The 25,555-nt window shown below is 52.5% G+C and overlaps 11 protein-coding genes across 11 annotated transcripts; 6 read left to right on the top strand and 5 right to left on the bottom strand.

Annotated features, from left to right (window-relative positions):
- Positions 1–957: 957 nt before the first annotated feature.
- Positions 958–1,572, top strand: BO86DRAFT_395059 (uncharacterized protein; the record flags this gene model as incomplete). Its single annotated transcript, XM_025673271.1, has 2 exons — positions 958–1,160; positions 1,512–1,572. 2 exons carry the CDS (start codon positions 958–960, stop codon positions 1,570–1,572), a joined length of 264 nt encoding a protein of 87 aa, XP_025532315.1.
- On the bottom strand, positions 1,552–2,824 carry vip1 (putative actin cytoskeleton protein (VIP1)). Its single transcript, XM_025671068.1, has 3 exons — positions 2,672–2,824; positions 2,527–2,613; positions 1,552–2,405 (listed from the first exon to the last, which is right to left on the bottom strand). Exons 1-3 carry the CDS (start codon positions 2,752–2,754, stop codon positions 1,760–1,762), a joined length of 816 nt encoding a protein of 271 aa, XP_025532314.1. The 5' UTR covers positions 2,755–2,824; the 3' UTR covers positions 1,552–1,759.
- A 519-nt stretch (positions 2,825–3,343) lies between these two features.
- Positions 3,344–5,620, top strand: BO86DRAFT_452870 (uncharacterized protein; the record flags this gene model as incomplete). Its single annotated transcript, XM_025676955.1, has 6 exons — positions 3,344–3,443; positions 3,520–3,602; positions 3,685–4,442; positions 4,532–4,652; positions 4,789–4,950; positions 5,027–5,620. Coding segments are annotated over exons 1-6 (1,794 nt in total), but the record flags the coding sequence as incomplete, so codon positions are not given.
- Positions 5,621–5,865: 245 nt separating this feature from the next.
- BO86DRAFT_415202 (aliphatic nitrilase) lies at positions 5,866–7,238 on the bottom strand (the record flags this gene model as incomplete). Its single annotated transcript, XM_025674889.1, has 5 exons — positions 5,866–6,250; positions 6,322–6,590; positions 6,673–6,807; positions 6,873–7,136; positions 7,167–7,238. 5 exons carry the CDS (start codon positions 7,236–7,238, stop codon positions 5,866–5,868), a joined length of 1,125 nt encoding a protein of 374 aa, XP_025532312.1.
- A 1,145-nt stretch (positions 7,239–8,383) lies between these two features.
- On the bottom strand, positions 8,384–9,768 carry BO86DRAFT_352748 (uncharacterized protein). The gene is made up of 3 exons (XM_025669496.1): positions 9,386–9,768; positions 9,247–9,320; positions 8,384–9,185 (listed from the first exon to the last, which is right to left on the bottom strand). The coding sequence occupies exons 1-3, from the start codon at positions 9,603–9,605 to the stop codon at positions 8,538–8,540; spliced, it is 942 nt and encodes a 313-aa protein (XP_025532311.1). The 5' UTR covers positions 9,606–9,768; the 3' UTR covers positions 8,384–8,537.
- A 1,661-nt stretch (positions 9,769–11,429) lies between these two features.
- On the top strand, positions 11,430–13,301 carry BO86DRAFT_385265 (uncharacterized protein). The gene has a single exon (XM_025671067.1). It carries the CDS (start codon positions 11,511–11,513, stop codon positions 13,149–13,151), a length of 1,641 nt encoding a protein of 546 aa, XP_025532310.1. The 5' UTR covers positions 11,430–11,510; the 3' UTR covers positions 13,152–13,301.
- A 1,140-nt stretch (positions 13,302–14,441) lies between these two features.
- On the top strand, positions 14,442–18,598 carry BO86DRAFT_385264 (carbamoyl-phosphate synthase (glutamine-hydrolyzing) CPA2). The gene is made up of 3 exons (XM_025671066.1): positions 14,442–14,865; positions 15,005–18,054; positions 18,116–18,598. The coding sequence occupies exons 1-3, from the start codon at positions 14,505–14,507 to the stop codon at positions 18,221–18,223; spliced, it is 3,519 nt and encodes a 1,172-aa protein (XP_025532309.1). The 5' UTR covers positions 14,442–14,504; the 3' UTR covers positions 18,224–18,598.
- A 333-nt stretch (positions 18,599–18,931) lies between these two features.
- Positions 18,932–20,608, top strand: BO86DRAFT_452866 (S-adenosylmethionine-dependent methyltransferase; the record flags this gene model as incomplete). The annotated part of the gene is made up of 3 exons (XM_025676954.1): positions 18,932–19,177; positions 19,247–19,546; positions 19,670–20,608. The coding sequence occupies 3 exons, from the start codon at positions 18,932–18,934 to the stop codon at positions 20,606–20,608; spliced, it is 1,485 nt and encodes a 494-aa protein (XP_025532308.1).
- Positions 20,609–20,725: 117 nt separating this feature from the next.
- Positions 20,726–22,203, bottom strand: BO86DRAFT_385262 (40S ribosomal protein uS19). The gene is made up of 5 exons (XM_025671065.1): positions 22,079–22,203; positions 21,979–21,997; positions 21,660–21,717; positions 21,177–21,473; positions 20,726–21,118 (listed from the first exon to the last, which is right to left on the bottom strand). Exons 1-5 carry the CDS (start codon positions 22,094–22,096, stop codon positions 21,049–21,051), a joined length of 462 nt encoding a protein of 153 aa, XP_025532307.1. The 5' UTR covers positions 22,097–22,203; the 3' UTR covers positions 20,726–21,048.
- Positions 22,204–22,411: 208 nt separating this feature from the next.
- On the bottom strand, positions 22,412–23,205 carry aspf8 (ribosomal protein P2; the record flags this gene model as incomplete). Its single annotated transcript, XM_025668674.1, has 2 exons — positions 22,412–22,976; positions 23,047–23,205. 2 exons carry the CDS (start codon positions 23,203–23,205, stop codon positions 22,806–22,808), a joined length of 330 nt encoding a protein of 109 aa, XP_025532306.1. The 3' UTR covers positions 22,412–22,805.
- Positions 23,206–23,599: 394 nt separating this feature from the next.
- BO86DRAFT_352729 (uncharacterized protein) lies at positions 23,600–25,042 on the top strand (the record flags this gene model as incomplete). Its single annotated transcript, XM_025669495.1, has 2 exons — positions 23,600–23,983; positions 24,038–25,042. The coding sequence occupies exons 1-2, from the start codon at positions 23,978–23,980 to the stop codon at positions 25,040–25,042; spliced, it is 1,011 nt and encodes a 336-aa protein (XP_025532305.1). The 5' UTR covers positions 23,600–23,977.
- Between the last annotated feature and the right edge of the window lie 513 nt (positions 25,043–25,555).

Raw genomic sequence — 25,555 nt, 5'->3', positions numbered from 1 at the left:
CCCCCTTTTTCATCGGTCTTGACCTCATTTATGACCCGAGTCTCCGATGTCCGATTCCCCCAGATTAATCCTTGTCAATTGACTTATGATTACGTCGGTCACGACCTCAAAATGCATTCTTATATCCAGTCTCCATCTATGGAGGACAACTACAGTCAAACAGAACCCAAAAGATAATAGGATCCCGCGAAGATGCTGATTTGGGCATCGCCTAATTCTCAATATATTTTGATACATAAAGTGCTCAGCATATGGCGATTGCCGTAAGTCCGTCTTTAATTATGCCTGTCCAATCGTAATGATAGTTGGCATTAGCTACAAACCATCTACTTTTTCGCGCAGCTCCCAATCACGTGCTTGGGACAAACATAGCAAACCCCACCCACTCGACTATGACATCACTACTCAGCAACAACAACAGACATAACCGATTTACTGAGTAGTAAAGGTGCAGCAAAGCCACGCTCGCCGGTGAACCCAACTATAAACGAACCGGAGCTAGGAGTACTGTCCTCCTGCCCACTAACTTCCATAGCACATTGGACCTCCTCAACAAACCCACAAAATTACCTAGAGGGTGGATTGCCCCCCACCGCAAACATCAGAGAGGAAGAGCCCCCCGAAAACGTCATGATGATGCCGGCTGAGAAAAACCGGCCACCCACCTTTTACCACCCCCCTCATCAACGATATCATATCTCCCTTAGCCTAGCGAGCACTTGTACTTAAGGAATTTCTACCACCCAATCCACAACCTTGATCTCACTTGCAAAAAAACCACTTACACACCCTGAGTCTCTGAAAGAATTCAACTCACTACCAACCACACCAGGTCCGTACCGCTCATCTCCATCCCCATCTCCCTTCAGAATCACAGAAAAACCTTTAAACTAACAATTCCTCGGAATACTCAGACCCCAAACTCTCCTCCTAAACACACATACTAAATCCACCAAAATGTCCGCCCCCAACTCCGGCCGCCAGTCCCCGCCTCCCGAGTCCCAGACCGGCGCGCAGCAGCAATCGCCCCCGTCCCAGGGCCAGACCGGCCAGACCTACGAGACCCGCCCCGGCCAGGCCTCCCAGGAGCAGTCCGAGAACACCAAGTCGTCGCTGTCAAGCAACCCCAAGCATCCCTTGGAGGACATCGAGGCTGCGAAGTTCAGCAAGGGCAGCTGAATTGGGCTGAGGATCTATGTTCTGTCACGAAACACAATTTTTTTCCTGTTAAACTTAATGATTTGAAGCGAGAAATGAAATGAATACTTTCCTCTTGGAATGAGTTTTATGTTGTGTAGTATTTGATCGTAGCCTCTATATGTGATGTAGTTGAGTTTATTTCTACGTGTCTCGGTGGTGGGGTACAGTGAGATATGGTGATATCGTAAATAAATGTAGTAATTATTATAAAGTGCGAACCGTTGTACTTGTTTTCAGTATTTGCTACGGATTAATTCACTTTTATAATGATTATTCATGTAACAGGAAATAATTATTTGATAATGTTTCAGGCTGATGTTCTACGTGCTGGTCGGAAAGGGAAGTAGAAGTGTCAAGGTTAGAACACCGTAATTCAATTAGATGTAAACAATACACACAATCGCTTGTTCCAGACAACTAACTAGCTAAGACGCGCGCCGAGATAATATTATGAACATCGAGAACGTGCAAATTCAAGCAGGTGAATGAACAGGTCGTCATTAGGCGTACAGAGCGAGAAACAGAGAAAAGGGTTGGACCTCGTAAGATCTTTTCAGATTCATGCCTTCTGGTCGGCAGAAGGGGCAGTGCCGGAGGACTGAGCCGCAGCAGTAGCAGGGGCGGCACCCACACCCTCGGCGCCGGCGCCAGCGGTAGGGGCGGCACTGACGTTGTGCTCGTCACCCTCGCTCTTGCCGCTCTTCAAGTCCGCCAGTCTGCGAGCCTCGTTGTGGATGTCACGGACCTGCTTGTCGGTCTGGGCATAGAAGTCCCGGAGCTTGCGGCCGGAGGGGGTCTCGAGGGCCTTCTCGAAGTAGCTGTGGAGACCGCGCCAGCCAGAGCTCGCCTTCTCGCTGATCTTGTAGTTCTCGTCCAAACCCTTGGCCTTGTCGGTCGCGTTGTACTTCTTGTCGAAGTTGGCCAGGGCGTTGGTGAAGCGGGAGGTGAAGCCGTGCTTCTGGTCCAGGGCGATGGCCTTCTGGATGGCGGTATCGCTCAGCACGTATCCCTGGGCCAGGTACTCGGCGGCGATACGGGAGCGAGGCTTGTCCTCCTGCTCGAGATCATGGTCGTGCTCATCCTTGGCCTCGGAGGCGCTGGCAGCGTGGTCACCGGCGATATCATCAAGAGAGTGGGCGGCCTTGACGTGAACGACCGAGGTGCCCAATTGGGTGTGGTCAAGGAGCAGGGCAGTCTTTGCGGCACTAGATGACGGGTTAGTTATGTCATGAGAGGGGGTGGGGGGGGAAGGAAGAGCTAAGGCTAAGGGATGGTGCAATATGAGCCATGGGCGGGATGGGGGAGCGGGTGCGGGGCAAGGCTTACGCTTCCTTCTCGAAGGTCACAGTGGCCGACTTCTGAGCACCCTCTTCACCAGACACAGGGGTAACGGAAATGGAAGTGATCTTTCCACTGCAATGTTGTCAGCTGCATGTCTTATGCAAGGGCCTGAGATGCCTGCGTCACTGACCAGAAGCTAAAGAAGTCTTGGACCTCCTTATCGGTAGTAGCGGGGGCGATGCCCTCGACGTGAACAGTAGAGCGCTCAGACATGATGGATGTGGTTGAAGTAGAGGTACGTAGAATGAAGAGGATATCTGATCAGGTAGAATCTCAGTCGAGTGATGAAAAAGAGTCAGTGTAGTGTTGATGGGGACTGGAAAGGAGAGAGGAGGAGCTGGTGGTTATTTATTTCGGGGGAAGAGCGGGCGGCACTACGCCACAAATGACGTCGCGCGAGGGGCAGCAGCAGGCAGCGACCCCGCACAGCCACGCTGGACCCGCATGTGAAACAATCTTTCTCTCCTATTTCTTCTCCTATATATAGGTAGTAGCTAGGTACAGGTTCCATAATCCATACACACATTCATAATCATTTACTTGTGAATTGTGACACTATGTAAAACTGAGCTAGGTAGTTCGAAATACTCACCTGATTAAGTATTGTCGGTATCTCCTCAACTAGGTTATCTTTCATCAGGACAATCTTTAAATCGATACGCTATACTCTGTAAAATTCGGAACAAAGGAGAAAAGTTATTCCGTACCCAATTCGTCGCTAGCTTGGCAATGATACCGTAAGCACATCTGACCATTCAGAGGTAAAGAAACAACTTCACTATACGACACCTCTCATGTTATACTACCGTATACCTCATAATCTCATGGAGGTTAACTCTGGTCTTATCGAAAGCCGGCGCGTGGCTCAGGCTTGCGAGTCTTGCAAAAAAGGCAAGCGAAAGGTTCTCCCATTCACCCTGAGGCTTCAATGGCCGGCACAATCAATTCTGATGCGGAGCCCCGTGGGCGAGGAGATAGTGCGATGGAGCGCAACCCGCATGTAGTCTCTGTTTGAGACTCGACAGAGAGTGCTACTACTCTGAACGACCAGCACGGAGGAAGTAAGGACATGATATCTACGAGTGGGGTTCATTCCAGGTTGAGTGTATTTTGGAAGCTAACAATGGACTTTGGCTCGGCCAGACGTATCTTTGTCGACAAGGAATATGTGGAGTCTCTCGTACGTGAAAATACAGAATTGAGAGTAAAGATCGATGCCTTGACAGCAGCAACTTCTGCGCGACACGGTGGTAGGGCAACTGCTGCAGTCCCTGAAGGTCCCGATCGAGGAGGCATGGACGAGGTAGCTACAGACACCGCATCCAGTACATGGGACAAAGTAGCAGAAGATGCTCCGACGTCTTCTGCTCTGGGTACACAATCGGCTATTGATGAACTTACATGCATGACATGGAAACTCACAATCGGGACGAAAGGAGAGCCATCTTTCCTAGGCCCTTCAGGCGGGATTAGCTTCCCCGGACTCACCGTTGATGCCCCTTTGGCAAGAGAGCCGGATTTATCCCACACCAGCTGTGAGACTGAACCCACGCTGTGCGATTTCACCGATGACGCCGTCGAGGATCAATTGATTGAGTACTTCATGCAACACGTTGCGTCGTACTACGGGTTTCTCGACCCCCGAGAGCTACGGCAGATGGGAAACCTCTGCAACGAGGAAGACATTCAATTCTACCGCCACGCGGCCTGTATAGCGGGATCATGTTACAGTCCGGTTGCCGAAGGACAGGCGATTGGAAATAAACTAGCAGACTTGGCCCAGCGTGCCGCTGTCGTGCAGTGCGCGTCTCGCCCACGGGAGCTCACCGTCCTCAGCTTGTCGGTGCTGGCATGGCGGGAGCTCAGTTTAGGCCAGGAGAATATGGGGTGGATGTATATCTGTAAGCAAGGCTCTATCCTGTCAAATATGTCTATAAGGATGGATGTCTTAATCGTCTCTTGGTCAAAGCTATGGCGGCTGCACTTGCAGTTCACTTGGGTCTCCACGTACTGTTCCTTGCTGAACCAAGCGATAACCGTCGCGTGACGGAGTCTTTCACCCGGAGACCGATCAGCCTAAAAGTCTTTTGGTCTTATTTCCTTGTCGAACGGTAAGTTCAGCCATGGTCTGGGGTTCATTTGATCTTTCTCTTGTCGAAACCGGGAAAAGACATGCAGTTGAGTAGCAGAAGGGCATTTCTGCATGGGCTTCGCCAAGGCTAATATCTCTCGTGCACGTTTGCGCAGAATGGCGACTACAGACCTAGGGAGACACTGCAACCTTGCGTGGGGGCGGGTGGGATCGCCGGTGTACAGTGGCTTTCTGCGTGACAACGCCTCAATCGAGGAGATTGCTTTTGCCTATCAGTGCGAACTTTGGCATCTCCATGATATCCATATGGATCAAATGTACGTCAGCAGGCCACTCTTTTCTTCCAGTTCACCGGGCTCGATAGGTCTAACCGTCTCGACACCATTTACTCAGATACACTTTTCAACCCCAGGAAAATAATGCTTCTCGCAGATCCCAACTGCTTGCAAACGCTCACGCGGCTCTCATCTCTTTCTATGATCGTCTTGATGCAAGACTGCATCTGCCGCTAGCGGGGCCCGAGAATTCCTCCTTCCCCTCCCGCAGTGTGATTTATCTGCACATGTCTTACTATAACTCGAGCCTGCTGATTCACCGTCCGTTCCTTCGACAAGCTGACGAAGAACAACAAGAAGTGCGAGGCCAAGAAAGTATCAATGCGCAAATGGCCACCCAGAGCGTACGAGAGCCCGCCAAGGCTTTCGCTCAGTTGGTTCGCTTGCACCATCGGCGGATCGGAGATTTCAGACAGGCCCCGCCATTTCTCATACAGCATTTGCTCACCGCAGGAATCATGTTCCTCTCACAGGCCACGGCGGCTGTGAAGCAGGGGGCGGGACGCAGACCTTGCAACGACCTTAAAGAATGTTTAGTAGCGTTGGAAGAGATGCAGGAGAGCTGGCCGCTCAAGGCACACCGGGCGATGGATGCTCTCCGGCAGATTGCGTATCGGTGGTCAGTGGTTTGGGCGCTGCCTATGCATCTGAGCCATGCCTTGTAGGGGGGTCCATTGTCCACATTCGAAGCATTTGGGGGGGGGGGGGGGGTTATTCTACGATTGTAGGACTTCCTTGTAAGGAAGCCGCTTCTTGTCCATGGAGATGCTCTCTTATAATTGTATTAGAGCCTATAAAGCTAATGTCTACACTCAAATGACAGAACAACCCGCACCTTTCCTCTCCATCATGATACATTGCATAAGGCGTGACCCATCACTCGCGAAGCTTGAACCATCAAACGACAGACTCATTGAGCAGGGTGGAGATGAGGTCCTGGCGCCAGGGCACCAATGTGCCTTCCACCTGCGGAATATACTCAGGGAACCCCTCATTGATCGCCTGCAGGGTGCCCCACGAGACCTCCCCATCGGCGTTATAAGTTGTATTCGTAAATGCACTGGCGTTGAACGAGCGGTAGACCAGCGGGTGGTCGGCGAAGGAAACGTTGGCCACGGCCTGGGACCAGACTGCCGAAGACCCTGCAGGGAAGACTGTGGCTGTACCAACGGCCGCCTGCACCACAATCGCTTCCCCGAGAATGGCATAAACCCGGCCCAGGGACGTGATGACCTCAGCCGACTCGTAGGTCAGGCTGGAATTGCCGAAGTCGGGAACGAGACTTCCCCACAAAAAAAGTCAACAGATGGGTCCAACAAAGGTGGATGGACAATTAAGATATGAGAGACTTACGGCCACGAGCCGAGATGGATGTCTTCCGTCTGCGACTGCATGATAAAGGTGACCTCGGGAGCAGTATGCTCGCCGCACGAGAGCATGCCGATGCGGCCGATTGGGGTGCTGACCGCGTAGATCTGGTCGAGTTTGCCGTCCGTCCAGAGGTCGCGCTCCTGGGCCGAGGGCCGCAGCTTGTGTCGGTGGATGAGGATTTCGCCATCGGGGGCGATCAGGGACTGCGCCATGTACAGATGGGCGGCATCTTTCTCGGAGAACGAAAGTCCCTATCAAAATGCAAAGGGGGTCAGGGTCAGTTGGCATCGCAACCTAGTATGGGAGCGGAGATACGTTAAGTGGAAAGCTTACAACATAGATGCGATTATCAACCGCCGCCTGCACCAATTTGTTCCAGTTGTCGCTACCAACCACCAAGGAGTTCTCGATATAATCTTTGACGTGGTATTCGAACCAGGGGTTCGGGACATCGGAGTTGATAATACCCTGAGGAAGCGTCAGCCCTACCGATCCGAGAAGACAATTGCAGACTGATTCCGATCTCAACTAACCTTAGGATAACCCGGGAACCAAACCTCCGGGAAGTGAATGACACGGGCATTCGCCGCAGCCGCCTGTTGGATCAGGCGGACCCCCAGCTCGACGGTGCCGTTCAGGTCAAGTTTGACCCCATCCCAGTCCTTATTCATCATGGGAAGGGGCCAGTTGACCGGTGGGACACGCACCGCCGCCACAGTCAGGTTCTCGAGGTCCCAGCCCGCAACAATCTCCGCCACAGTCTGGTTACTGGGCGTGATCGTGGTCAGAAGACTGGCCTGTTCACTCAGGCTTCTTCGATGACGAACCCTACCATTTGGCAGCGCGGTGGAACAGGCGGCCAATGTTGTCAAGGCGACTAGACTCAGATGGAATTTCATTTAGAGAGTTGCAAGTTTGAGAAAATATCTTGTAGAAGTAGTGACGATGGGTTTAGCTGGGAGACCGCAGGAGCTTGTTTAAGTATTCTCTACAACTCAACCGGTGGGTAATTGCCCCAGTCCTAGGGATCAGCTTACCCTCACACATCTGAATCAGTCAAGAAACACTATCTTGGTGCATCAACGCTTCTGATAGAGACTTACGTAAATCATATCAAGACAGACATAAGCTTTTCCCTTTCAGCAGACTCCGCTCTTATTATCTCACAACAAGTCTATTTAGATATGTTGAGATAAGCCGAAGCATTCTCTATCAGATGCGGAACCCTTTGATCCGCATCCACCTCAAACAAGAAAATCGGAAGTCCAAATAACAGCCCATCTTGCATGTCTACTTAATACTCGAGTATCACCTAGAAACATCCATATCAAAGCTTCTCAACACCCGCGTGGCCTGTTAGGCAGTCCCTTGGGGTACAGTCCTTTGATAAGTAAGAGGACCTATCAGCCTTGATCTCAATCTCTTGATAGAGATTCATATAAGATCCCGGACGCAGATCCCGGGTCAGACACCGCTGCGAAGCTCGGAGCCTGATGTCCTGTATATCATCATCCCACTATATGGGTCAATCTCCCGACGGAGACATTGATCAAGATTTCTAGAGTAGTACAGGCCTCAAAACTACCAAGGAAGGATAGAAGGTTGGCAGCGTAGGTTGCATTTAGAATTGGGTCTTTTTTTCTTTCATGAAAGGAGCAACCAGGGGATGGACCTGGATAGCTGGGGAATCAATGGCTAGCCCGCCGCTGGTGCTGAAGAATCTCGCCTCGTGGCGGCTGTCTTTGACTCTTGGGAAGATCAATGGCAGGACACCGAGGCCTCCAGGCTGGTACGTTGGGAGTTCCGCACTGAATGCCTCGCAGCCGGATGACAGACATCCCTCCATGGATAGCAATTGACTTAGCCCATAGAAACAAAGTAGCGGGCCCCTGACCAATCAAATTCAAGTTCAATGGCTGCGGATCCATCCTGGAAGATAGAATTTAATGCAGTGGGCTACTTTGAGTACCGGCGGTACAATTTATGCCTACCCCAATTCCTGTGAGACTTGACCTACAGCAAGCAAGGAAAAATGAGGAAGAGACTAGAATTCCAAGCCCCAAAATCTGGTACGCCGAAGAAAGAATAATCTATTGGTTCAGGTTGATGATTGAGCACCTGGCAAGACCAATGAAGAACACGGTTCTTGCAAACTTCAACATCGGAAGAACGAGCCATACCACCACAAATGAGTCCCTTCAATCTTCAAGCTTTAGTGCCTCCCTCCCCTGTTCTCCGTCGGAGCGCGCTGAATTCTGAGTGTCGTGGTCTATAGCACGCTCCTGTTCTCGAGAATTTCGAACTATCAGCTCCAGTTCCCGCACACGTCGGCGCAGACTCTCATTCTCCCGCTTCAGCAAATCTACTTCTTCCCGCTGGGCGAGGAGCTCCTCGTGGCGAGAGGCTGGAATAACAGGGCTCTTCTGCTGATTGAGCGAGTTCCGGTGCGGGAACCCCCCTATGGAGGGTGAAAGCTGGTCGGTAGATGGAAAGTGATGCTGCGACAGTGCTGCGTCCGATTGTCGAGAAGTGAGCGACGACTCTCGACTCCTCCCCGAGCGCGCCGAGTCCGTGCGGGTTGACGGTAGCTGTGTCTCTCTCGACGGTGCGATTCCGAACCCGCTGCCCGTCCGTGACCCTTGAACCGCGGGGATGTAGGAGGAACTGAGGCTGGAGGAGGAGCGATGTCTGCGCGAAGTCGTCGGAACCGTGGAGTTGATGATGTACTGGGAGGCGTGCAGCGAGTCCATGGGATCGTTGAGTGTAGTCGATGTTGATGATGTGGTCGATGCGACCGAGGCTGTTTGTTGGCGAAGAAGGGAGAGCTCTCTCGATAGCCGGTTAACCTATGGTCACCAGGCGGGGTCAGTATCTAGTGGATTTGCACAAGATGCACAGCCATCATACCATTGCTTCTTGCTCTTGCTCCAACATTGAGTGGATATCGGATGGGGTCAGCGGCTTGGGATGACGCAATGGGCCTGCCTTTCGTTCAATTTGCGGTCTTTGACAATTGACTTTTCTTTGTTTGGGTATACCGACTTACCAGACACTGCGGCTGCCCGTGAGTCTTGTTCCCCAGCGCCCGGCATCGGGCTTGCTGCTGAGGCGTTGAGAGTGGGCGAGAGCGTAAGAGGGGCCATGACTTGTGAGGAGCGTCGGGAAGAAAGGGACGAGTGGAGGGTGGGAGCTGGTTGCACCGTCGTCGCAGCACGGGGCCGGGATCTGGGCGTAGATATAGCGGCGGAGCTTGAGTCTGTGGTCATGATCTGAGAGGCTTGAATTGATGTAGAATGAGCGATACGAAAGAAACCTTAATGGAAGACAAGTCAAGAATTAAAAGAAAGATAGGAAGACAGAAAAGCAGACAGAAAAAAGGGAACCTGGATAGTGTTCTGGGAGTCTGTTGATGGGTGGAGTGCGATGAGGAGAAAGAGAAGTAAATATGTTAAATTGGTAGGTAGCGGCGGACAACGATTCACTTGTTTAGATTGATTGCTTTGGCCAAAAGTGCCAACCTGCAGGAGAGCAGCCCCTTGATTGGACCTTTGAAACATTCCACACCCCAGACCACCGTTGATTTGCAACCAGAGCCCTTTCAGCTGAGCTGGACAAGACGAGTTACTCGGATTGCATGGAACCTGTCTGATGCCGCTTAACTGGTTCAAAGCATGGTTCCATTGTTGATTTTTTCTTGTTCATCGTTTGACATCTCCAAAACTATACGGTATATTGTCCGACATAGCAGTACCGTACAGTACTTTAGAAAGAAAGGTAGAATAAATCGGACTAGGATCGCTATTGATCAGCGGTGGTTGTATGGACATGGATCAATTTCTATCATCATCCAATGGTCATCGATCCTGGCCGGGTGTCCACGCAATGCACCACCACACAAGCCTGTTATTTGTCTATAATCATAGACCTTGAACATCGCGTGTATCCAACTGCTTGATTGTTACAGTGCTGTATACTGCTCTTTTGCATGTCACTTGTTCTAAGAAAGCTGAATGGGTCCTGGATACTTCACATCCACAAAAGGTCCCCCGGCCACCCCCACATGCATACCTGGTTCGACTAACAGACCCGAGGCCCACTTAAGGCACCCAGTCTGTGCTGTCACATCACCCATTCTTGCTGCCAGTATTATGACGATAACGGGGGGGAAAACCCCCTCTCACGAACACGACTAGGTGGGACTAGTAGCAATAAAAGTCTCAGTTGGCTAGGTTGAAGCGCGTTTGGCGAGCAGAATCTATACGTACAGTACATTAGTTTGTACAGTACCTACCGTGGCATAAGTTACCGTTTGGTAGGCTAGGGACTAATACCTTAAGTAGTCTGGCTGAATTTATGCTAGAGGAACCCCCCAAGAGTCCGTTCATGAGTGCAGCTCCTCATGCATGCGGAATCTGGTATGGTACTTAATTTTTATTTTTTTTATTTTTGGTCGTGATTGGCATGCATGAAAAGTCGCAGCTGTAATGGTCGGAGGCCAAAGGACGCACGAGTAGTAGAAGCTGCCCTAGGGCGAGATGCCATCCATGATAGTAGTAGCAAAGAGCCTCAGGTCTGGAGACGGGCATAGCACATGGTTTTTTCGTGCTGCAGTACTTGAGAGATGGATGCCGCTGGGTAGGGCGGCCGGTTCTTCCCACATCGGGAAATTCGGTAGAGTATAAACCCCCCCCCCCTCATTTTCGACTTTCTCTCCGTCAACTCCCTCTGCCTACTTAATATATAATACTTGAGACCCCAACAAATCTGTGACTCGAAGCGTGGACGTCATTGACCGTAGGTTGGGGAATGTTTGCAAAGAGGTCGTTCACCCAATCGTTGCATGCCTTGAAGGCTATGTCTCGTAATTCATGATGAACTTGCTTTCTGCAGCGTTGACATGTAGTGTTGTGTTTTCCCTGTAAACATTGCGGGGCCGTCAGGGCCACGCTTCGGTCCATGGGGAGGGGAGCCTGGGCTGTCCCATGATCGCAAATAAGCGGTGGTGCGGTGGTGCGGCACTGTATCGGGCCGATTACAAAAAGCGGGCACAGCTCCAGTGCGTCCCCGATCCCTCGGTCCCAGCTCTCCACAAACAATCCACACGATAGCTGACCACTAGCAGCATATAGTGTCTCTACCTTCTTCTCACTCTCTCACACGCCTGAACCCAAATGGAAGACCTTTGCGCACCACTCCCAAGTGAGCCTATTCCTGAATTCGCCGCACCACTTGCGCCTTACCTCAAAAGCCGCCAGGAGGCCTTCCGTATCCGCCAAGCCTTGACTGCCTATGTTCGCTCGCACATCATCTTCGCTGAGAATGACCCTGATTACCCCGAACTCAATGCCAATTCGCACCTCAACCTTTCTGTGCCTCATGATGCAGTTATCGGCGTGGAGCCCATCCCACCGGAGATTACTGGACTACGGAGGCAATACTTGGAAGCCTTACAAGCCAACGTTGCTGCAAGAAGGCAATACCAGGCAGCTGTAGAGAAGCAAAATGCATACGAGTTGCAACAACAACAGAGAGCAACCGAAGCACCGCAATGCGATCCTTCTCAGGACCTAAGCGAATATGTCAAGCTCCTCCGTGAGCGTCGCCAACTTGCAAAGCTGCAAGTGTTCCAACGCTACTCACAGGAGCTTAAGGAACGAAACCGAAGACGAACCGAGAGTCTTGAAGATAGCTACAAAAAGCTGGGAGTGCCACCAGAGCTGCTGGAACGAATAAATCAACCAGCATCCAATGCAGGGGATAGAGTTGAGGAGTTGATGCACAGACTGGAGAAGGCAGTTATTCGAGCGAAAGCCCAGTTTGACAGGGAAAAAGAGCTACTGGAGGAATCAAAAGCACAAACAAACTTTGACGAAGGATCTCTGTCAGCTAACATCACGCCAGCTGCTAGAAAGGCCGCCCTGCAACGAACACGTGATGAACTGATTCATTGGGTGGAGGAGAAATTGGTCAGTGCTGGCAGTCACGAAGACAGTGGATCCAGGCTGGATCTGGCCCCCGAAGACTTCGAGGAATCTACGCGCCTATTTGAGGAGCAGAAAGCGGAAGTGGCACAGCAATATGCCGAGTACGTCGAGGCCCGCAAGGCCCTGCTAGATGCTGCCTCTAGAGCATGTCAGCCTCTTACAGTACCTTCTTTGCCCCTTTCAAATCGCCCTACGAGTATCACTCAGAAAAACGATGCGTCACCGGAGCCGCAATCGTTGAATCCAATGGATGTGCTTTCCTACACGGAGAAAAATCTCCTCCCGCTTTCGAAAAGCCAACGGGCAATTGCCTTACAGAAGTTCTACTTATCCGGCCTACTTGGCAAGGAGAAAGCTACAAGCCTCCGCGTGCTTCATCGCCTGAGAGACGAAAGCCACCTTCTTCCCGAATTTCCAATGCCCGCGAATCAGCCGCGTTCGAATCGCGCAGCAGCGACTGCATCCTTGCGTCATGCCAACAACTTCGCTGAGCCCACCAACAAGGACGAAGTCATTTCTTTGGCTGAAGCATGGGCATTTGCATCCGACGAAGCAGGAATCAGCGAGCATGAATTTGTGGAACAGAAGCTGGCCGAGGGATATGAATCAGTTCAGAATGCTAAGCAGGAACTAGAGGCGGTTGCTCGAATGCTCAATCAGAATGATGAGAGTACCATGCGAGATGATCAAAAGGGAAAACAAGATAATGGCGATGTTTGTGCATCGGAAGGACGGATGACTAGATCTCGAACCAAATTAGAACAGCGTGAAGCACAACCCAAGGGTCCATGGGCTGGTCTCGATGGCACTATAGGTATCGGGGAGTGACGGCTATATCTAATCAGAGGGTGGACAGTCGCAGTGCGATTGTGGAAGTCAGTGACTGTGGAAATAGTATGACCTAGGATCAATCGAGCAGGCGGGAAAGTGTGAGTGTATGTAGGTTGACCCCGAGACGTGGATAACCTCCGAATGCCGGTACTTCAAGCTTAGATGAGTCCTCGTTCCTTGGCATAGTTGGCCATACTTTTTTTTTTTAGCGTGCAAGCGAGCCCTATCTAGCCGGCAAGCGGAGACCAGAAGAGCATTGATCTGCTAGGACGACCACGCTTACTAGTCTAGCATTAGACTTGCAAAACTTGCTGGTAGGATTTACCCCTAACGCGCGGCTGATGGGTTAGACCAGCTGGCGGCTGTAGGACAAGTAGACTAAGTGATGTCTAATACTGATTGAATAATTATTATCCTATAGGAACCAAGGCTTGCTCCAATGAGCTCCAATGAGCTCCAATGACTGCGAACCATTCAATTGTCTCACCAGGGATCGAGATCCAGAAGTGCAACTAACCCCTGGACAACATTATCAGCACACCAGGATATTAGTGATCGGTATTGCTAACCGCAGGCTCCTGTGCTCCAGTCTGGGCAGTCCGGCTGCTAGTGGCTTTTTAGTAGGCGGTTAGACTATGGCACTAATGGGGTCAAGACCCATCGACCATCTGCGTCGCTGCACCTCCCCGTAGGCGTAACTCCTGTTGCCGACCCTCGTACTTACTGATTGGTTAGTGATGGGAGCGGTGAGGTCATTGGCCACTTAGAAGGCGAGATCGGCCAGCGTTCCAGTGGCTGGTTTCCTTGCCTCTAACACAGAAGGAGGAAAAAAAAAAAAAGGGCTCCGCACACCGGAGCTCTTATCGGCCCTGAATGTTGGGGGAGTTTTTTGTACTTTCGGGAATTGTGGTCGACTCATTCGGGACTCTCCACTGCAATTGGCGCTGGTTCATGACTCCCTCCTTCAGAGGAGAAGTGCCGCATTGACTCATCGCCTTTCCCGACTGAACCTTTTTCTTTCGACTCCTCCGCTTCATCCCTTCTCTTCCTCTCCTTGTTTCTTTGTCTTCTCATCTGCTCCTCTCTCTCCCTCCCTAGACAATTTTGTCGGGACATCTACCCTCCCTTTGAGTCCTCCCCTTGTGACTTGGGCGTGTGGCAGAAAGCGGGACACTACCAACCCCAAGGAGATCCGGATAAAAAAAGCGGAGTCTCCAGGTTTGTCCTTGTTCGGAATATCCAGACCAGCAATTGAGAGTGTATTCCTCTCAATTGACTCATCGCACATCCCTTCCCTTACCCCCCCCCCCCCTCACACCTTAATTTTCGCTTCCATCAGCGCAGCGCGCAATGGTTCTCGCCGCTCGTTGCGGGCAGGCTACGTCCGCCCTCCTGCGTCAGAGATGCTTGGCTGAATCCCGTCGATCGGCCCTCGCTCTGCGCCCGTTCTCCTCCCAGACCGCGGCTCACTCGACGGCTTCGAGTCTCAGATTGGCCAAGGCGCCTTCTCCGTGGCGACCGCAGCAGCTGCGCTCTTTCTCCAGTGCCCTTCGTCGCTTGGCTTCGGAGTCCTCGAATGCTCCCTCCGCCGACAGCTACCTGGCCAGCGGGGTTGTGAAGCCCGGCAGCAACCTGGTCGATGTCAAGAAGGTTTTGGTCATCGGTAGTGGTGGCCTGAGCATTGGACAGGCCGGAGAGTTCGATTATTCCGGTACGTTCATCGTGGAGTTGGTTTTCAATAATTGAAGTTTGCTGCCATGCTGTGGGCTCAAAAGCGGCGCACTACCATGCAGAGCCCATGATGCAATCTGAAACGAGGTGACTAATACTTAATTTTTCAACTTGTGCAGGTTCTCAGGCTTTGAAGGCTCTCAAGGAAGCTGGCGTGCAGTCGGTCCTGATCAACCCCAACATCGCTACGATTCAGACAGATCACAAGCTTGCAGATGAAGTTTACTACCTTCCGGTCACTCCGGAATACGTGACATACGTGATTGAGAGGGAGAGACCCGATGGTATCTTCCTTTCCTTCGGTGGTCAGACCGCTCTGAACCTTGGTGTGCAAATGAACCGTATGGGTATCTTCGAGCGCTATGGTGTCAGAGTCCTTGGAACCAGCATCAAGACCTTGGAGACTAGTGAAGACCGTGATCTTTTCTCCAAGGCTCTTAACGAGATCAACATCCCTATCGCTGAATCCATTGCTGTCAGCACCGTTGACGATGCCCTGAAGGCCGCTGAGCAGGTCGGATATCCTATCATCGTCCGTTCCGCATATGCTCTGGGTGGTCTTGGTTCCGGTTTCGCTGCCAACCCCGAGGAACTGAGGAACTTGTCTTCTCGTTCTTTGACTCTTTCTCCCCAGATTCTCGTCGAGAAGTCTCTCCGTGGCTGGAAGGAGGTTGAGTATGAGGTTGTTCGTGACGCCGCCAACAACTGCATCACTGTGTGCAACATGGAGAACTTCGACCCCCTTGGTATTCACACCGGTGACAGTATTGTTGTTGCCCCCAGTCAGACTCTGTCTGATGAGGAGTACCACATGCTCCGCACTGCTGCCATCAAGATTGTGCGGCACTTGGGAGTTGTGGGTGAATGTAATGTTCAATACGCTCTGCAGCCCGATGGTCTTGACTACCGTGTCATTGAGGTCAACGCTCGTCTCTCTCGTTCCTCTGCTTTGGCCTCCAAGGCTACCGGTTACCCTCTCGCCTACACTGCTGCGAAGATCGGCCTTGGCCACACCCTTCCCGAGCTTCCCAACGCTGTTACCAAGACGACTACTGCCAACTTCGAACCCAGTCTCGACTATATTGTCACCAAGATCCCCCGGTGGGATTTGAGCAAGTTCCAGCACGTGAAGAGAGATATTGGCAGTGCCATGAAGTCTGTTGGTGAGGTCATGGCCATTGGTCGTACCTTTGAGGAGTCTTTCCAGAAGGCCATCCGCCAGGTTGACCCTCGCTTCGTTGGTTTCCAGGGCGATGCGTTCGAGAACCTTGACGATGCTCTGCAGAACCCTACCGACCGCCGCTGGTTGGCTGTTGGCCAGGCTATGCTTCACGAGAACTATACCGTGGACCGTGTTCACGAGCTGACCAAGATTGACAAGTGGTTCCTCTACAAGCTCCAGAACATTGTGGACTGCAACAATGAGCTCAAGGAAATCGGCAGCCTCTTCGGTCTCCAGAAGGAGGTCATTCTGAAGGCGAAGAAGCTCGGATTCTCTGACAAGCAGATCGCTCTCCTTGTTGGCGCTACTGAGGATGATGTCCGTGCTCGCCGCAAGTCTTTCGGTATCAGGCCCTGGGTCAAGAAGATTGACACTCTTGCCGCTGAGTTCCCTGCTGACACCAACTACCTTTACACTACCTACAACGCTACCTCTCACGATGTCACCTTCGATGACCACGGAATCATCATCCTGGGTAGCGGTGTCTACCGTATTGGAAGCTCTGTTGAGTTCGACTGGTGTGCCGTTAACGCTACTCTCTCCCTGCGCAACATGGGCAAGAAGACTGTCATGATCAACTACAACCCCGAGACTTACTCTACTGACTTCGATACCGCTGACAAGCTCTACTTCGAGGAACTCAGCTACGAGCGTGTCATGGATATTTACGAGCTTGAGAGCGCCAGTGGTGTCGTTGTTTCCGTCGGTGGTCAGCTTCCTCAGAACATCGCTCTCCGTCTGCAGGAGACCGGCGGTGCTCACGTTCTCGGTACCGACCCCAAGGACATTGATCGCGCTGAGGACAGACACAAGTTCTCCCAGATCTTGGACAGCATTGGTGTCGATCAGCCCGCCTGGAAGGAGCTCACTTCCGTTGCTGAGGCTGAGCGTTTCGCTGAGACTGTTGGATACCCTGTCTTGGTCCGTCCCAGTTACGTCCTGTCTGGCGCTGCCATGAACGTTATCTACAGCGTCGATGAGCTCAAGGAGAAGCTCCTCAACGCCAGTGCTGTTTCGCCTGACCACCCCGTCGTTATCACCAAGTTCATCGAAGGAGCCCAGGAGATCGACGTCGACGCCGTCGCTTCCAATGGCAAGCTCCTGCTCCACGCTGTCAGTGAGCACGTTGAACCCGCTGGTGTTCACTCTGGTGATGCCACTCTTGTTCTCCCTCCTGCCGACCTTGACGAGTCTGTCATGGGCCGTGTCAAGGAGATTGCTGAGAAGGTCGCTAAGGCTTGGAACATCACTGGTCCCTTCAACATGCAGATCATCAAGGCCGATGTCGAGGGTGCCCTGCCTGAGCTGAAGGTCATTGAGTGCAATCTTCGTGCTTCTCGCTCCTTCCCCTTCGCCAGTAAGGTGCTGGGAACCAACTTCATTGATGTTGCTACCAAGGCCCTTGTTGGACGTGACGTTCCTGAGCCCGTCGATCTCATGAGCGTTAAGCGCCCTTACCTTGCTACCAAGGTTCCCCAGTTCAGCTGGACTCGTCTGGCTGGTGCCGATCCCTTCCTGGGTGTCGAGATGGCCAGTACTGGTGAAATTGCCTGCTTCGGTAAGGACGTTGTTGAGGCCTACTGGGCTTCTCTTCAGTCTACCATGAACTTCCGTGTTCCTGAGCCTGGTGAGGGTATCCTGCTCGGCGGTGACATCAACAACCCTGCCTTGTCTCAGATTGTGGAGTACCTCCAGCCTCTGGGCTTCAACTTCTTCGCCGCTAGCGAGACCGTCAAGAAGCACCTCGAGTCGACTGCCGGTGCTTCCGTGCAGGTGATTGAGTTCCCCAAGGAGGACAAGCGTGCCCTCCGTGAGGTCTTCCAGAAGTACAACATCCGTGGTACTTTCAACCTTGCCAAGACCCGTGGCAAGACTCTCCTTGACGAAGACTATGTTATGAGACGTAACGCTGTCGACTTCGGTGTCCCCTTGTTCATGGAGACCAAGGTACGTACAATCTTAACCCCCATTTGACTATCCATACAATGTCTAACCAATTCTCCAATAGACTGCTCTGCTCTTCGCCCAGGCTATGAGCCAGAAGCTGCCCCGCAAGGAGGGCATTCCTGCTGAGGTTCGCACCTGGTCCGACTTCGTTGGCGGCAAGCTGCTGTAAACCAATTTTCATGGCAGTGAAGAGGAAAAGGGACGCAAAAAAGTTTTCTTTATAGATATAATTGCGGTTGGATGAGTGTCTCTTCGGGCACTATCAAGCCGCCGCGTTTGGCGTAGCGGATAAGGCTCCATGTTGATAGATACGATGTTTTACTGGCCCTGGTCTGGAGGGGGCTTCTGCTTCGTCTTGGAAAAGACGATACGATGAATACGTTCATGTACTTTTGACTGGTTTTGTGGATCATTAGCTTTGTTGCCTATACCTTGGTTATCCATAGTCTTCGTAGGATGGCCATGTGCCAGGGCGAAAGGCTTGGTGAGTCGGCTTTCTCACTCAAAATTGTATTTCTAGTTGTTATTTGAGCAATAATTTCTCTCCACTTCACATGTGTATGTAATTCTCCGTTTCGAACATGTACGTTAGGACATGCTGTGGAAGGACTGTATATGACTAAGCTATGGACTACGACAATCTGGACATAAAAAGTTGCTGCTGGAAGATGATGTAGATGTACTCTGTAGGAAGCCGGGTTGTCATTGAGATCCGGGTCAGAGGTAGAGTGGATCAAAGTACCGGCAATCTTTTTTTGTTTGCTCAAGACCAGCAAGATCCTCGGATCTAATCTCTGGAGCGAACTATCTGCAGCAACCGAACAAAAGCCGGCAACAAACCAAAACCATCGTGTACAATACAACAAAGGCAGGGAAGATGTTAACCCCGACAAGAACCACACCCTCAATCGCTCCAGATGGTCTAGGAAGAGGTCTCTTCGCCGCGACCGACATCAGCCCCGGACAAGACGTCCTGCACATCTCGACGCCCTTCGTGGCAGTCTTAGACACCCACCAGTTGGAGAACATATGCTCTGGCTGCCTGGGCAGAAGACAGCTCGAGAAGGAAGACCGACGCCTGAAAGGCTGCACCGGCTGCCAGGTCGTGAAGTACTGCGATAAAGTTAGTGTTCCTCTTTCTGTCCTGCGACTTGCGCCTCGAAAACCTGTGCTAACATTTGCGATATCCCAGACATGCCAAGCCAAGGACTGGAAGTTCGCGCATGCGCTCGAATGCGCCATCTTCCAGAAGCTGCGTCCGCGGATCCTTCCGATCAACGCGAGGGCCGTGCTGCGCATGGTGTTGCGCAGCGAGCGACAGAGGTACCCCCCCGAGGAGGTGGAGCTGTTCCGGCAGCTCGAGACGCATATCAACGACATCCGGGCGGAGAACCCCGCGCAATGGCAGCGGATCGCGATCTCGTCGAAGGCTGTGAAGGCTTATTCGGGGGTGGAGATGGTGGAGGAATTGATTTCGGCTTATGGGGCGAAGGTAGGTGAATTCATTTGCTTGTTCCCGCGTTCTGAGACTATAGATATAGCGCAACATAGCCAGAAGGGAGAGGGAGAGAGGGGACATCCGGAAGGCTGACAATGTTGGATTGCTGTGCAAAAGCTGGAGCTCAACTCCTTCAACCTAACGAATGCATTATACGACCGCATCGGCCTCTACCTCCACCCGTACGCGGCCCTCATGAACCACAGCTGCGCCTACAACGCCGTCGTCGGCTTCGACGGCGCGGAGCTGTTCGTCAAAGCCCTCCGGCCCATCGCCCAGGGCGACCAGATCTTCATCTCCTACGTCGACACGACCAACCCGCGCCCGCTGCGGCGGAAGGAGCTCCGCGAACGGTACTACTTCCGCTGCCGGTGCACGCGATGTGAGCAGCAGAGGGATGATGACGACGACGACGACGACGACGAACAAAAATCAACAAACGCAGCAGAAACCAAAGCCTACGCCCTCCTCTCTCGCACATCCTCGGACTACTCCCCCGAGCACCCTCCTCACGACACCGCCACCCTAGCCACCGAGATCTCCGCTGTACTCCAAAACCTCCCCCCGAGTTGCATCACAATCCAGCCCTACGTCTCCCTCCGCGACGAACTGATCGTCGCCCTGCTCACCCGCCAGCGCTACAAAGCGGCCTTCGCGCACGCCGCGGTGCGGTACCTCCGCGTCGACCCCGCCGTGTATCCACAGGAGATCCATCCGATCCGGCAGGTGCATGCGTGGGCGCTGGCCCGGTTGGCGGTGCTGCTGTCGCAGGGGGTGGAGATGGCGCACGGCGGGGAGGATGAGGTGGTGGCGCTGGAGCGGTTCGAGGTGAATTTCAGTCTCGTGCTGTGGGAGGTGTTGCGGCGGTTGGTTGGGCTGGAGGGGACGAGTGCGGCGGTGCCGGCGTTTCAGGGGTTGGTGAGCGGGTTGTTCGCGCAGGTGCAGGCGGAGTTTGCGGCCGCGGGGCTGGATCCGAGGCGGATGGAGGGACAAATACGGGAGGAGTGGGGGAAGGTTGGGAGATTGGTGGAGTGGACCTTACATGGGAATGCGTAGTTGGCGACAAGGACGGGCCCAGGGGGGGAGGGGATAGAATAAGGTAGACAAAACTATCGAGGGCTGATGAAGTTCATGGACAGTGATCTAGATGATCTACAGGGAATAATGAACAAGTTGAAGGTGAATTTCGTGAAATTAGACTTTCGCTCCGTGAATTAAAACAAAAGTCTGCGGCCTCAGTCCCAGACAAGAAACTGAGGCCTGGGATATCTCCATCATCGAGAGAATTCCGAAGACTCCCGGGTTGTTTTGGTTCGTTCTCATGCCGACAAGACCTTTATATTGAGATGCAAACAGCTGACCCGCATTTGACATACAACTAGATGAACCCAGAGAAATGCATATGGTATCCATCCATTTTTTCGTAGATTCTCCCAGCACTTCCGTACGCCCAATTTCCTCCAATACAACTCCCCAGAGAGAAAAGCTTTTCTTCTTTACTTGAGGGGAATGAAACGGGAAGAGTGGGTGGCACCGATACCGGGACGACCGTGCTTGACGGGCTTGCTGTGCGGTTGTTAGACCAGGGACCGGACAGATGGCTAGGGAGGCGGATGGAACGTACTATGTGATGGAGAATTCACCGAGGTAGTGACCAACCATCTCGGGCTTGACCTCGATCTGGTTGAACTCCTTACCGGAGTAGATACCGACGACGGAGCCGATCATCTCGGGGACGATGATCATGTCACGGAGGTGGGTCTTGACGAGGTCGGGCTTCTCGTTGGGCTTGGCCTCCTGCTTGGCCTTGCGGAGCTTCTTGATGAGGCCCATGGGCTTGCGCTTCAGACCGCGGTTGAAGCGTCTGCGGGCACGGGCGTGAACGACATCACGGAGCTGCTCGGAGGAAAGGTCGAGGAGCCTATGTGGTGATCCGAGTCAGATTCCATCTTTTTTGCCTGTTTGGTCCAACTCCCTGAGCCTTGACTTTTGCGACCGAGATATGTCGCAGATTATCCGTCTAGAACAAGGCGCTTGTGATGCTCGGTCGAAGTCGAGGGCCCAGGGGGTGGATCGGTGGAGTTGATTCATTCATGGTGCAACGTACTGGTCGAGGTCAATACCGCGGTAGGAGAACTTGCGGAACTGTCTCTTTCTCTTGATCTCTGTTCGTGCGAAGATACGTCAGTGGGCTGGTTCATTTGAGTCGTGCGTCGTGTTCATCAAAGCGTTTCCCGGGGAGAAATTTTGTCGAGAGTAATTGCCCGCCACCCGTCATCGCCAACACACACAAGTCACATCCATATCGTCTTCTACCCTCATCGCATAACTGATTTCCTTTTGCATATCTCCGAAAACTCGTTCTTATATCGTGGTCGACGGGAATGGGAAGGGAAAAAAAGGGACTTGTTTCGAGTTCAACGTACCGGCAGCCTCCTCGGCGTTCTGCAAGTGAAAAGTCAGTCAATAGGTCCCCCTTTGCCTGCCTCTTAGGCTAAACCTTCAATATCATATGGGAGTACTCACGTAGTGCTCGTCGGCCATTTTTGCGGGTGTTCCTCTCAAGGTCGCTTTTCGAACGGGACTCGAAAAGCGAAGGAATATAGGTTGTCGTGTCGTGTCGATGAACGTTTCGTCGGGGCGTCTCTTGTGCCTCTACGCTGCGGTCGGGAGGTGGGCTGCCGCCTCGTCTAAGCGACTAGCCTAGGGTTGGGACCCTACCACCCGCTAGTCCTCTTTGGGAACCCATCTATAAGGCCGACCGCCTTTGGCTTCTCCTGGGCGATTGATACGTACGGGGTAATCTTGATAGCCCTCCATATCATTGGCATGGTCCTTTGCGGGCCTTTTAACGGTTCACTGAGAGTCGCATTCTGACCCGTAATCATACATGATTGTAATTATATCAACATCGCCGGGGCCAGATCGTTTACACAAAAGCTTCAGGTTTATAGTTCCAAGTACGGCTACACTGTAGCAAGCCGCTACTTTTACATCCAGATCTTCACTACGCATTGTGTTTAAATCGCGAGAACGGGGCCATCAATCGGGAGGTCAGAGAATCTATATTGGCTAAAAGCTTTTCTCAGCTTATTTATGCAAGATTCGCGACGGCATCAGGCAAGCCTGATGCATCCATGCTTGGCCAGACCAACGGGCAAATTTCCCCCCAAGTCTGAAAACAATCGTCGCCAGATTCCCATTCCCCCACGAACCGATTCGCTTTTCTCGATGTTCGGCTGAGGCGAGGCGCTTAGTCGAAGAGACCGAAACCCATGTCCTCATCGGACTCCTCCTTCTCCTCCTCCTTCTCCTCAGCGGGGGCGTCACCGCCGGCAGCAGCGCCAGCAGCAGCGGCGGGGGCGGCAGCACCAGCACCACCGGAGGGAACGGAGGCGAGCTTGGTGGCACCCTCGGCGATCAGCTGTAGTAGCGAAATTCTTGTTAGCGTCGATGTTTCCCCATGTGCTTCAGTCGGGGGGCGCCAAACTAACCTCCTGGAGGTCCTTGCCCTCGAGCTCGGAGATGAGCTTGGTGAGGCGCTCCTCATCGGCATCGATACCGACGGAGGAGAGGACGGACTTGATGTCCTCAGCGGAGGGGCTGGCGTTGCCAGCGAGGGACAGGAGGAGGTAGGCCGCGAGGTGCTTCATTTTGAATCTGAACCGCGAACACAAAAAAAAATCGTTAGACCACTATTTTCGATATTGCAGAATGCGCAGAGATCATCACACGCACACAGGAAGTCAGAAGGCGTCTTGCAGAAGGAACTTACAGATATTCTTGGATAAAATCCGAACACGAGAATCAATCGATTTAACCGCGAAGTTGAGCGGAGACTGAGACGTCGGGTTGGGGGGTTAGCGAGGTAGTGGACGAAATGAAGAAGAAGTCAGAACCGAATCGTCTAAAATCGAGAAAAGTGCGTTGCGGCTGGTGGATTGTGGCGCGTGGGCCTGCGTGCTAGTTCCCGCTAAGCGAGCAGCTGTGGCGCAGGTGGTCGGTGTCCTGGATTATGGATTGATGCCTTGGGTGTCCGAAAGCGAGGGAGGGTCGATGCGACGGTCACGTGGCTCTCTTGCCTTTCAGAAGATGGGATGGCGACTCACTTCTTGCAACCGTTTTTGCCCGGCGGCCTTATCCAAACGACCCTCCTCGTGGTATTCTCGGAGGTGGTAACAGTTCGCACTGGCTGCATCTTTCACTCCTTTTGTCTATATCCCATGTCTGGCCTGAGATCTTGAAGAGTGGGCACTTTCCGGCTTGGAACTCTATCGAATCTTTAAAGTGGCTCCGCAACGAAGTCATGAAGTTACCCCGTCATACTAACCACCGACGGTGAAGCCCTCTTTGTTCGCATCCTTGTCTGGGTTTTTTGACACTACCTCTGCTCAAACTCATTTTTCTTTCATCTGAAAATTCATCATGAGTGTACGGAACCCCATCCTTCACCCTCTTCGATGCCGTTACTGATAATCATGCCAGTTTCTCGATTCTGTTCTCTCGTCCATCGAGACGGGCAAACCGTCCCCAATCCCTCAAGTTTCCTCCACCGTATCGCCACCTGTCACTTCCTCCACTGTCAGAACCGAAGTACGCAAGACCAGTCTTGGACCACGGAATGCTCCCCCAACAATGGAACGGAAACCCCTCACGCAGGGGATAAAGCGCAAAGCCGACGAGTCGCTGCCCCGTTCGTCAAAGTTGGCACCGCCAGCCCCTTTCAGACCAACCGCCACTAAACCCGCAATCCCCGCAGCTGGAAGGGCACGTCCCAGTGCTCCCACAGCTGCTGTGGCGTCCGCCTCCACAAGTCGCTCATCCACGCCTCAAAGATCAGCGCAGGTGTCCTCGAAACCACCCCCCAAAGGCTCCTTTGCAGACCTCATGGCAAAAGCCAAGGCGCTACAGGAAAAGACCCCCACACAGGTGGGTATGTTCAAGCATCAGGCTGCTGCTAAGGAGAAGCTTAGCAAGGTAGAACGAAAGAAACGAGCGACAGAAGCTCAAACCAAAGAGAAGGATAGTCGGTCGGCTAAAAAGCCTGGCGCCACTGCTACTGCAGCTGGAAGTGCCAAACCTGGTGCTACGAAGCCGGTGAAAAAACGGGAGCCAGAAGAGCTCTCCTACAAAGGCACTTCACGGCCTACACCCCGTCCCGCACAACCCGAATATCGTGGAACAGCGGGCTTGCCGGCCAAACGGAATCCGAATGAACTCAGGGCCCAGTCTCGAAGCAAACGGTCGAGAATGGATGAGTACTTGGGAACCGATGAGGAAGATGAGGGTGACTATGCCGACGACTACGATGACTACGATTCGGGATCTTCCGATATGGAGGCCGGCTACGATGCTATGGAGGAGGAAGAGGCTGCTGCTCTGGCGGCGGCCAGGCGCGAGGATGAGGAGGAATGGAATGCTGAACAGGCAGCCAAGCAGGCTAAAATGGAACGCCTCAAGAAGCTCAATGCGCTGGCTGCGCGTCGATAATGCGGTGGAAGTATACAATGGACGAATAAAGACTGGACTACTTATTGATGTCCGTACACATAGGCGGACCCGCCCTGCCACTCCATCATTTTCCTATGTGTTTTGTGATTTTTCCCTGGAAACGGAGCATCAGCGAGGAATACCCCGAGGGTGCATTACATATGTCGTTGCTGTTTTCTTTCTTTTCTTGCCCTTTTGCTGTCTTTGAAATCGTTCCGATGAGCATCAGCGAGCATTAAGGTGTCGATAGATGGAGTGTTGAATCGTCTTCTTTCGAGTCACATATTTTACCACAATGTTTACATACAATCATGGGGAGCGTCGCTGTTGTCTAGTTTGAGCTTCGAGCTTCAGGCCACACTGCAGGACCAGGACTCTGCAATAGAATTGAACCATTACCAACGCAATCGTCATTGTTGAACAAGAAAAGACTGAGTAACAGATTGGCCCTGCATGGACGGACCGGATTTCTTATCATTACTTCAATCAGCCCCACCTGTAGGCGGTGACATC

The sequence above is a fragment of the Aspergillus japonicus genome (genome assembly GCF_003184785.1).
Source record: "Aspergillus japonicus CBS 114.51 unplaced genomic scaffold BO86scaffold_3, whole genome shotgun sequence".
Classification (NCBI taxonomy): Eukaryota; Fungi; Ascomycota; class Eurotiomycetes; order Eurotiales; family Aspergillaceae; genus Aspergillus; species Aspergillus japonicus.
This window is presented reverse-complemented; position numbering and strand designations above follow the sequence as displayed.